At 42.3% G+C, this 12,321-nt stretch overlaps 1 protein-coding gene across 2 annotated transcripts in view; it reads left to right on the forward strand.

The window, feature by feature from the left end:
- Positions 1–11,969, forward strand: part of arhgap35a (Rho GTPase activating protein 35a) — a 61,711-nt gene extending 49,742 nt beyond the window's left edge. For both annotated transcript variants that reach the window (XM_040008986.1, XM_040008985.1), the window contains 4 exons: positions 2,833–2,910; positions 5,024–5,155; positions 6,719–6,824; positions 7,733–11,969. In XM_040008986.1, the coding sequence (XP_039864920.1) occupies positions 2,833–2,910; positions 5,024–5,155; positions 6,719–6,824; positions 7,733–8,204 (788 nt within the window). In that variant the 3' untranslated portion in view covers positions 8,205–11,969. The remainder of the gene's footprint in view (positions 1–2,832; positions 2,911–5,023; positions 5,156–6,718; positions 6,825–7,732) is intronic.
- The last annotated feature ends 352 nt before the right edge of the window (positions 11,970–12,321 follow it).

Genomic DNA, 12,321 nt, shown 5'->3' on the forward strand with positions numbered 1-12,321 from the left:
GGAAGAGTTCAGCCCGAAATCAAATAAACATGTTTTTCCACCAATTTGTCCATCAAATTCGATTTGGTGTGAGTTACCCAGGTTTGGAGATACTGGATGCAGAGATGTATGCCTTCTCTTGAATATGATGGAAATTGCCTTAGCTCATCTTGCACTGCTTAAAAAGAAAAATACATCTGAGAAACTCTGTGAAAGTGTCTCTTTCCTGACGTCATGACCCAGTTACTTAAACTACTTTATACCAAACTATATCCACCAGCCAAATTACGCTTGCAGTTAGCTTTCAGCTCAGGTAGAGGGATGGTTGGATGGCTTATTTCACCCTTCTCGTGCCATTATATTCCAACATAAGCCAAATATTTCTACAGTCAATATCTCAAAAACTAGAACTTCAGTGAAAGAGATGATCAATATTTTGTTTTATAGTCTCGCTTCAAACCCTGTCCCTGCTTATATGCAGCTGTGTAAATATGAAAGGTAATCCTCCAGTCCTTAATATATACATAAAAAGCCCCACAAATGTTCATAATCATATTTTTTTCTGGTTGTGAATAAAACACTTTTTTTCTCTTCTTGTAGTTTCAATCCTAAAGTCTTCTGTTGCTTCTTTTATTCGTGCTTCATTGCTCACTCTCTTTGTCCTTGAGAATAATAGGAGTGGATGTGGTATTTTGTGTTATTTTCATGCATTCTGAGCTTGTAGAAAAGCAGCTATATAAAATCAATCCACAGCGACTGCTGTTATCTCTTCTCAGCTCCGGCTTTCTCAGCGTGGTAGTCGCAGTGTGCTCTGCTCATGGGTACTGAGGTGATGAATGTGTCTTAACGTGTGCAGGCATATCTGCCGGCCGTACAAGCCTCCATAGCGACGAAAAGGGCAGCACCCAGCGACCGCTCGTCTCCATGGTGAACTATGAAATCAGCCTCTGGGCTGCTGAACCCTGAGAGAGACTGGGATCTGGGCTGATGTGGGATCAGCTGGAGTGGTGTCAGATAGTAACACTCTGCAGAATCGCAGCCTCTAACGCGGCGGGAACATTTATCGCACTCTTGGTTTGTGTGATTGCAGGCCCAGAGGCATTTTTGACCATTTGATTGCTCCTGGAAGCTAACAAGTCACCACAGATTAGTGTAGTTTAGGTTTTTGTTCTGGTTTAAAATGTGTGTGCAGTGCTTAAAGGTATATGCACCAAAGCTGACAATAATTCATTTGTTGAATATACACTGTTTTATGAATTGGAAAAGCCTTAAAAAGGTTATTACTATATAAGAAAATGTCTGAGGGGGCAGAAAAAAAACGTGTTTGTCATAGGGAGATTTTTATTTTTGCCGCCCCCCCGGAAGTGATTTTATCAGGAGGACAAGGAATTTTTTTTTTCCACCTTCTATAGCCACTAGCTTCTTCTCATTGTCCCCTAACCTCCCTCAGTAGTGTGTTTTGGAGTTTTCCATCCCTCTGGTTAGCCCTCCTTATCTTAATCCCTTTATTTTTTCTCATTCTCTCTTTCATCAGTCTTGACTATGCATCCTCACACTCCCCCAGTGGCCATCCCATCCTCGGGTGCTTTTTCTATTTTGCACCTATCTCTCCCTCACCACACCACTACTACACTGCTCCCTCTCCGTATCTGTCCTCCCATCCCTGTTTTCCTAGTGTCTGGCTCGAAAAGCTTTTGTGGGTAATTGATTGGTAGGAGGGGAGGAGATCAATGTTGTATGCCTTGACTGAGAGCTCTCTCATTTCCTCCCTGCCTGTTCCTTTCAGGCCCCATTTTTTTTCTGCCACTCCCCATCTCCTTTACTCCCTCTGGATTGCTCTTTGTCTTCTTAGATTGCCACCAATGTGTCAGCGAATACAGGATTTTAAGGATGTAGATTTGGGGGGGGAAAATATATTAATTAACCAAAATGAAGTGCACTTTCATTTATGCTGGCACTCCATGTGGCTTTCTGTCCCACTTTGGCTTGTTTGCAGTTTTTCTAATTTGTTCATTAGGTGTGTGTGTTCTGGACTACTAGCAAACTTTCTAATATGTAAAGAAAGTGTTTGCCATAGTTGGTATGAAAAATCAGTGCATTTGTCAAAAATTATAGTAGGTTATATTAAAATAGATTATTGCAGTAAACAGATTATAAAATCCAACAGCCTGACATAATAAGCATTTAATTGGCTACCTCAATCATGTTGCATTAGTGCGCACCTGCTGTGAGCCATTAAAAGTCTGGAAAAACACAAATTTAAACAGTAAGCAATAGGAGCAGTAAGGCTTGTAGGAAAAGTAGCACTCATTGCTACTCTTTTGTCTTGTGTTCGTGGTTTGAGATCTCATGTTTGAGGGATTCATATTTGCTACAATTCTTTATCGGTCTGTTCAGAATGTCAAATCATGACTTGGAATTTTAGCTTGATTTCATTGCTTTTCTTATAAAGTACATATTATTGTGGTTGAGTTTAGGCTGCAAATTGACTTTAACTTAGAGAGAAAAAGCTTGTGAAAAACAAATTACACTTTCTCATGTTATTTTATAGCATTGTGGCACTAAGATGGCCTGAATTTCTCACAATGGACCAATGGGCTATTAGCAGACCTGCAGGAGTGCTTTATGGGGTTAATAAATTGTGCTAATAGTGTGTTTAGATTGAAGGGGACATAGACAATAAGCACAGCCTTCAGTAGCTGTACTTTTTCTCACTTCTGAGTGCATTTATGCTCTCCACAATTCTATGTTATTTCAGCAGCTCCCACGTATAGTTGACACTTGTTGCAAATTAAACATATGAAAATAACTGTGAGCTAATACCATTTCTCTCTTTCTTTCTCTTTCCACCAGGCCTGAACACAGAGGGCATCTACAGGGTCTGTGGGAACAAGGCAGATATGGAGAGCATGCAGCGGCAATTTGAGCAAGGTGTGTTACTTTGTGCCTACTGTACTCACACGTACATGTGCACATATGCCTCAGATGCACACCTACAGGTGTGTATGTCTGCTTCTATCTGTTACAATCTTGTATCACCTTAATTAACCTTGGAGCATTAATTCTTCTGAGGGAATTGGCCTTCACTTCCTCTTAGATTACTGCCTCCTCCATCGTCTACCTGCTTCTCTGCGCGCTTGCAGCTTCACTTGGTACAAGAGCCCTCGATGTGTGTCTCCATGCATGTGGCTGTCTGGTGTGGGCAGTTAATTGCCTGCAGATTGGTTTGGTTAATGAAGCTTGCAGCTGCCGAGATAGATGGCGCAGAAAGATGGCTCGTGTGTGTGTGTGTATTCATGCATCCACGGCTGGTTGAGGTTAAATCCTACTCTGGTAATCAGAGTTGAAACCCAGTGTTGAATCATTCTGAGCCTCAGGCTGATGGGACAAGACAATTACAGGTGAAGCTACAGCGCAGGTGTCTCATAGCAGTGCTGAAGATGACACTTCGTCACTTCCACGAAGATTCAGATAACTCATTACAGGTGAAGCAGCATCAGAAGCTCTATGCTTGGAAACTCTAAAAGTGGGAGCTCAAATCAGACTTTCAAGAACTTGTTAAACTGAAGCTGTGAGACTTGTCTGTTTTGCCTCTTTTTTTCTGCACATACTACCTTTGTAAAGTAACAAGTTATCAGAAAATGGCTTTTTTAATTAAGTCTCCCACACACACACTCTCTGGGAGAGTGGTGCTCTATTGGTTCTGCTCTCTGGGCTTTTTCTTTGCTCAAATTAACAAATTATCTGTCGTTGATTGTTCTATTTAACTACGTTTATTAACTAAAATGATTTGTGGTACATCAACAGAGATGCTATTTGATATAGTTTACTTTGATATTTATATCAAGTAAACTATGAAGTGAGAAGTCTGTTTGGCCAGCCTTGTCTCTAAGATGTGTGCACACTGGAAGCATCTAGGAAAATTGGCATTATGAAGACCTAGCAAATTGAAGTGCATCATCATATTAAACAAAAATTATTTATATCATCTCCCATTATTTCTACAAGGCACTGCTGTTAATGGGAATAGATCTCGGAAAGTTTGAAATAATGGGTAAGGTTTACAAGATGATACTGAAACCTGCTATGATCTATGGTTTGGACAGGAGGTGGAACTGCAGGTGGCTCGGTTAAACAGGCTAAGATTTTCACTGGGAGTGACCAGGAAGAACAAGATTAGTAATGAGTACATCAGAGAATCATCTCAGCAAGAATGACCTGGTTTAGACAAGTGCAGAGGAGGGATGGTGAATATATTGGACAAAGGATGTTAAAGATGGAGCTGCCAGGCAGGAAGAAAATGGAAATACCACAGAGAAGGTTTATGAATGTAGTGATATCGTGATATGAAGAGGATTGGTGTGACAGAAGGGGATGCTAGCGAATGGGTGAGACGAAGATGGACCCCTAAAAGGAGCAGCCAAAAAAAAAAAAGAATAAGCTGCCATTCAAGATTGCATTATGTCAAATGCTGCTGTATTGAATTTGTGTAGTTTTCTATTCAAAGGTGAGTACAATGAGCAAAGAAAAAAAAAAAATAGTTGCACAGAATGAAAAGTTAATCGGTTCCATGGATGCAAAGAAGTATTGATCAAACGTATTGACTGATTGGCCAAAAGGATAACACTGATAATCACACAACAGTGGCATCAGTTCGGTGAATGAATTTTGCACTGGCTAGGCTATATCTTCAAAGACGGCACAAAGAGCCGAAAGACAGTTCAGCTATTTTTCATAATAGAGATTACTCTCTTTCCCTGCAGCAGAGGGGGACTAAATAATAAGGAAAACGATAAATATGTATGCATCCCTACGTGGTACCATTTTGTTCACTGTCCTCAAATGTATTAAATTGTCTTCTTTTACTTGTGTGGTCCAGGGATAAAGCATTGATCTCATGATACCGGCGTGATGACTAGATGAAATTAGAAGAGTTATTTTTTCTTATACATTCTATGCATGCACAGTTGGGATGTATATATTTGGCATACATCTGTCTTGCATTTAAAATGTCGAATTTCCCTTTCATTTTTTTTCCCCTTAGACCACAGCCTCGATCTGGTGGAGAAAGACTTCACCATCAACACAGTGGCAGGTGCCATGAAGGCCTTCTTCTCTGAGCTACCTGACCCTCTGGTGCCCTACAGCATGCAGACAGAGCTGGTGGAGGCCTTCAGTAAGTCCTGGGGCTGTGGGGACGGTGAGGTTGAGGCATGTGTGGGGAATTCTGCACTAAAACCCGAGGATGGATTGGATTTTGCCTGAAATCCTTTCCCCTTCATTGTAACTTTTCTTTAACCTAACAAGCAATACTCCTGCAATCCAAATCCACCCATGGGGAGAATTGGATTTGTCACTTGGTAAAGGGCTGGAAACGGGAGGAGGAGAAATGGATGGAGGGGAGAATATTTAAGGCTTTGAGAAGGAGGATGCGGGGCTGATTGCGCAGCGTGATGAGGGATGCAGGAGCACTAGGGTCTGGATGAAGTCATGAGAGAATATGTTAGATAAACGAGAGTGCCCCTGCCCTCTCCACAGCCTCGCTTTTTCTCTTTGTGTCCTGTAATCTGTCAGAATGGCGATTTAAAGCATAGCTTAGTCTTGCATCACGCCAGAGAGATTTAACCCTGGGCCGTGAGGCTGCTGTCACTCACCGAGCTCTGCATCCCATGTCTTTGAGTGTGTGTGTGTTTGTTTTCTAACGCCCCCAGCGTGACCTTTCAGCCGTGACAGAGACCTGATAAAGCTCCTGCAGTCTGTACCACAATAGAGGAAAAGAAGTGAGGGTGAAAGAAGAAGAAAAATTATGGTAGAGTTGGAGATGAGAAAGGCGTCATTTGTGGAAAATAGCAAATTGGGGTTAGCAGAGAGGTGGAGAAAAAGGCGACGGAGAGAAAAGCTGGTGGGTGGATTTTTGGTGGATATTGTCATGGTGACATTACTTTAAATAAGCTGTAAGGAACTTGAGTTAAGTTTTGATCGCTCGTGATGGATGTAGAGCGGGAAGAAACTGTGACTGTGTAAAGTCGTTCGGTCCCAGATCTGTTTTTGATCCACACTGACCTCATTGTGGGAATACAAACTCGGATTGTGCGACTGTAAATCATGTTTGTGATGTGCAGGAGAACATCTGCTGTTTCTCGCTGCTGCTCTCTGCCTCACTCACTCACACACACACACACACACACACACACACACACACACACACACACACACACACACACAAACTCCCGCACTCTCAATGGACTGTGTTAGCCGGTGACGTCAGTTTGTCTGACTCACTCCTCACTGCCATCAGGCTTAACACACCCTGAGTGTGTGTCAGTGTGCGAGGGTGTGTGTGTTGCTGTAAGCTGCAGGACACTGTAATGGGTGTATGCATGGTGTATTTCTGCTGCAGTGTGTGCGGTCCTTGTCCAATGTTTTTATTTTTTTATATTATTTTTATGAATCTAGTCTGGAGTCCGTTCAAATATTTTTGATTTTGTCAGGCAGAAAATTTTATATTAGGATTAAATCAATGTGTCCTGCACAGACCTCTGCTTTTAGAGCTGAAATTGCCTCCCCTATGCTCTTCAAGCTCTCTGCTATTCAGTTGTGCTCTCCCCATCCCTTCCTAATCTTTCTTTACTCTCCACTCGCTCTCCCCTGACATCTTCTCCTCAGATTCTTCTAATCTTGTCTTTCAGCCACTTTTCTCCCTTCTGCTAACCTCCCGTCTCTCTTTGCCACCATTCAGAGATCAACGACAGGGAGCAGCGCTTCCAGACGATGAAGGATGTTCTGCGCCGCTTCCCTAAGGAGAATTATGAGGTCTTCAAATATGTCATCAGCCACTTGAACAAGTGAGTGAACGGTGGGGGTCAGAGATGGCTTCTGGCGACTGTGCTGACTACACCACTGGTCAGACAGTCAAGTGACCCAAGGGTGATGTCAGTGTGATGAGCTTACTGATGAACAGAGGTCTTACTCAGTCTGAGAAATGATCGTCATTAATGCCGTGGTCACGTTATCTCTATTTTGAAATGGATGGTAGTGGATGTTACATTTTAATTTATGTAATAAATGAATAATTCTGTTATCAGCATGTGTCAGGAAAACTGAAACCTGAATTCAAAAGTGTATATAAAATAGTGGCCATTGACCTGAGGGCCTAACCCCCTCTAAAGGTGACAGGATGATTAAATAAAAAAGAAGGGGCATATCAGTTATTAAAAAAAATAAGGTTATTTTACAGTTTGGGCTTTCTTTATCTTATCAAGAGACAGTTTCACCTCTACAAGGTTGTAAATTGAGAGAAAAATCATAAATCATAAGAAAAAAATGTAATTATATTCTGTGAGATTCTAAACTCAAAATTTGTGAAACACGCTCATGCTCTGAAGGACCTTATCAGACCCTGGGCCAATTCAAGATTTAAGACATAAAATAAAACACTGATTTTGATTAGGTGCATGTGCATAACCAATGTCACCATGTTCCTGTTGACAGTGGTGTGATGTTGTCGATGCAACCTAGCAAAGTGAAGCAATGTCATTCCTTTACATAAACAAATAATAATGTGTGCAATCTGTTCACTGGAACTGTGTTGGTTTGTTTTTATGTATGATTTATGTTTGTTTTCAAAATAATGAGAGTTTTTTTCTAGAAACTTTGAGTTTTATCAAAAATGTTTCCTACAGATATTTTGGGGGGGGGGAATAGCCTGCCGGCAATGATCATATAATTTCACTTCTTTCTTTCTGTTTTCCAGGGTGAGCCAGAACAACAAGATGAACTTGATGACCAGTGAGAACTTGTCCATCTGTTTCTGGCCCACGCTCATGAGACCAGACTTCACCACCATGGATGCTCTGACTGCTACCCGCACCTACCAGACAATCATCGAGAGCTTCATCCAACAGTGTGCATACTTCTTCTACAATCAGCCACTGGCTGACGGCCTCCCTGGCTCCCCCACAGCTACGCTCTCCGGAGGAGGAACCTCTGCCTACTCCTGCATGGCTGGAGGCTACTCATCCTCACCAGCTCCGTCCCCAACTCCCTACGTCCTCCCTGCCACTCCACCTGTTATTCCTCACTATGGGCCTCCTATCCACCATCATTCCCATCAGCATCAGTCCCCATCCCATTCCCCGCCTCCTACTCCCCAGTCGCCGCTCCCGGCCCTGCTGCCGCCCTCCCTGCACCCGCATCACCCCCCGACAGAGCAACACACACTGTGAATCAGGGATCAAGGGAAAGCGGAGGGGGAAAAAAGCAGAAGGATAACAAGATTCAGTTTAAAGGTTTCAGAATGAGAGATTTTGAAGTTTTGGGAACGATGTGAAGGAGATGAATTGAAGTAGGAAGTTGGGAGAGAGCGAGTGAGATGCAGTATGTACAGGGAGAAGAAGGGGGGCATTTATTTCAGCCTTCAGTGCTTTCAGAAAAACGGACACACAGAAGCCAGGAAGGAGAAACACTGAGGAGCCTTTGAACTGACAGTATGATCTTTCTCCCTCCCTGCCACTTTATCCCTTTCTGTCTCTCAGTCTCACTTCATCTAGATCTGCCCTCCTTGCCTTATAGCAAATCTACAGACAAACAGGCGAATGAAGAGTCAGATGTATCAGTAATTGTTAAAGGGACTCAGGGAGGGACTAAGAAGTAAATTACAAGGGTGAATGTGTAGTCCTTTATGTTGGGATTGCTTCAGCGTACACACAACCATGCACTTAATGCAAACACCCAGTGGCCAGTGTGCCTCCAACAGCCATTCTCCTCAGTCCCTTAGCTTCTGATTGTGCTGGGAAATTTGGTGGCCTGCACACGTTTGTTTTTTCATTTTATTTTATTTTTTCTGCAAATCAATCCACCTGCTGTATGTAATTGGAGGCTGCATCTGAGACAAAGTGGATAAGAGAGCCTGAACACACATTTGTTTCTTTCACCACTGTACAGAGGACTTGAGCAAGAGACACGAGTTGCTGCTCACCCAACAGGATGTTCTCCTCGATCACAAATTCCTATCTGTCAACCCTTTACTCGGCCGCGCACACACACACACACACACACACACACACACACACACACACACACACACAGACAAAATCAGTTTTAGTTGAGGCCGTACGCCAAGCACATTTAAAAAAAAAAAAAAAAAAAAAAAAAAAATCTCACCCGACTGGATCTACTGGGCAGCAAATTAGAGCAAAGGATTGTGGGCACTGTGCTGTCTATGCATTTTTGGGAAGGCTCCTCCCACTCTCTGTCACTTTGAACTTCATCCTCTTGCTCTGTTCTTGTAAACACATAAGCAAACAGCTTAAAATGTGATTATTTTATTTTATTTGGTGAAAGCCTTCAGTCAACGTTCCCATTACCACTGTCCCCATTTGTTTTTATTATCTTGTTCATTTATGAAAAATCCCAGCCGAACTGGCAACTAGTGTAATATGTGGCTGGCTGGCTGGCTGCTTCCCTGAGCACACCTGTATCCCTGACGTTTTGTTGAAATTCCCTGCATTAGACAGAGAGTGGAAATAATTCCAGGTTTGGATCCCCGCCTGTCATGTTTCTTCTTTCACGCTGTGGTGGATTCACGAGCGAGCTGGTGCTGCAGTTTTCATACCAAGGACCTTGTTCATAAAGCACTTTTCTGAGCACTTTTAAGGCACATTTTAAATTGGAGCTGCCATGACATGACAGCCACTGTTCACTTTATTGTCAGTCCACCCTACTGTCTCTTTCTGAGAGCACACCACTGACATCTAGAGGAAGAAATGGGTATTGCAGTTGCTTCCACTGCTGCATGGGCGTAGCATCCTTCTCCTACTGTGGTTTGTGTTGCTTCAGATTCTCTCTTAGGTGCAATTGTCAAGAATAATCTGTCAAGTAGGTTAAACTTAAGTGTAAAATTATAAATTAAGCAACTGTGGCAGTTTTAAATCTGGTAAAAATCAGTTGAGATTACATAGATCCTGACAGTGGAACCGCAAAGCATGTGGCCACATTGCAGTTGGTTAAGCATGCAGTGAATGAAATTGCCTTTGTGTCTTTAGTTGTTAGTCCCCTGTGGGCACCGACTCAACATTCAGCCCTTTGTAAAGGAGTTCATTCCACTACCCAGAAGTTATTTTAGAGAAAGAATATGAAGCCTTAGAGACTGAGGCACAATGTAGCATTACAGGCAAAAAATAAGAGCTGGAAGTAAGGCTCAAGCCTTGAGAGGTGGGAGGCTTTTTATCCTTGGAAATTATTGGTAACCGTTGCTCTAGGCCCCAGCGTGTTGTCCTCTCATGAGACAGTGTTTAGAGACATGTCTCTAAAACAAAGATTAAAACCTGCTCTTGGTGGACGCAAAATGTAATTTGCAAGAGTGCAACCGCTACGCCAAACTCCCTCCATCGTGACTGTTACGCCGCCGCTTCCCCTCGTCATTCGCTGTCCAAGAGAGACAGTTGGGTCCGGGAGAGACAGCAGACAGAACAGACAGTCCATTCATCCGTCTGCATGACTCGAATGAATTCCTCTGCTCACAGCCTGCTGTTACCGTAGAAACCAGCAAGATGGGGCTCGAGGAGAATTGCTGAGCCCCGATCGAAGCAGGTTTTGCAGTGCGTGTGCATTCATGCACGTGCTTTGAGTTTGAGTAAGAATGTGAAGTTATGCGTGTTAATGTTAAGCAGATGCTCACTGAGGTCACCTGCTCTGTTTGACACTAAATTGCATCTTTGCGCGTCTCTCTCTCTCTGCCCAAAGATATAAGAAAAAAACATTCAGCCAGTCACTGAACTCTTAAAGGAGCTTTTATCAGTCCACACTACCTATTTACTGCGTGTGTGTGAGTGTATGTACAGTTTGTGTGTAAGAGTGTGTGTTTGAGCAGGTCGGAGCTAACATGCTAGCAAGCGTTGCTTGGCAAATGGCCAGACACCAGTGTGATCCCACCAAACGTGAAGGAGAGGAATGCAGCTCCTCTCGCGGTCATTACCCCACTGTGTAACCCTGTTAGCTCGTCCAGATTACACACACTGATCCTCAGTGAAAATGTGAGAGAGAATGGGGAGGGGGGAGCGAGAGGGAGGGAAGACAGACAGCAAACTGGTGAATGGGATCTTTATTTGGGAGATGGAGGGAAGAAGGAGGGGTGACCACTGGTACTTGTGTGTGAACGCCGGCCAGTGGCGTTCCCTGTGTATATCAATGTGTTAATACTGAACTGACTGTGAGGCAGCCAAAGACTGGAGGGGAAAAAAAGGGTTGAGTGAGAGATGGGAAGCAAAAGTGACAGTTTAGGAGAACATTGGATAATTAAAAAAAATTGAAAATGTGACTTTGGTTGAGCGATAATTTGTGGCTGCATTGCTTTCCTTTTTCTTAGTTTTTCTTTTTCTTTTTTGCAACAATGGTGACAGATGTCTGTTAAGTTAAATTCAGAAACAAGCAAAGCTATATTCAAATGGTTGTTTATTGGTATGTTAGGGGGTCTAACACTTTTCCCTTTAGTCAGTGGTGATAGAGAAAGTTTCTTTTTATGGTTTATTTTATTAATTAAAAAAAAAAGAAGCATTTTTAACAATTTCTTGATGAACGATTGAGAGACCAGCCCAGTATAGTGCATGATTTCTTCCGGACCAAGGAAGTGGGCTCCACCACTCTCACTATTTAAGAGATAATAAAAAAAAATATTAAGAAATGATGGGGGGTGGGGTGGAAATGATACAAAAATAAATAAATGAAGTACTGTAAACTGAAATGATAACATCAAACAAAAAAAACTCATTATTTACTGAGTATGGTAATTTGTCTCAATGGGAATGGTGTATACAGCAAGGCCTTATGTGATCTGTATCATAGTTAATAAATCAAATCTTGTAAAACTCTCGTCTCCTGTGTCTCTTTATCGGTTTAGTTACGTCATGTGTTAGGAAACCCCAAGCTACCATAACAGCCCAGATATTTCAACTGGTGAATCCTCTCTTAATAAAGCTTTGTCGTAAGAAATGGAAAAAAATAAAAACTGTGTCATAGAAATTAATTCTATTAACTACAGACTGTGGTCTCTCAGTGACCAAGAAGGTGTGTGATTGGTCAAATGCAGTTATGGGTGTACTTGTGTCCAGATGGTGTTTGGGTTATTTCTGTCAACATTTTAAAGCCTTAAAGTGGTAAAACTGACTATTAGTTTATTCACATAACACCATAGGAATTCTTATGATTTATCCCAATCTAAAAATAATGTCATTCAGTTTGAAACAGAGGTAATGCTCACGTTTCATCTATTTTTGTAGGCTGTTGGATAATTATGGTGGGGCTCAACAAAAATGCTGCTTTATTTAAATGGGGTATTTGAACAAA

The sequence above is a fragment of the Simochromis diagramma genome, unplaced genomic scaffold (assembly GCF_900408965.1).
Source record: "Simochromis diagramma unplaced genomic scaffold, fSimDia1.1 OVJJ01000344.1, whole genome shotgun sequence".
Lineage (NCBI taxonomy): Eukaryota > Metazoa > Chordata > Actinopteri > Cichliformes > Cichlidae > Simochromis > Simochromis diagramma.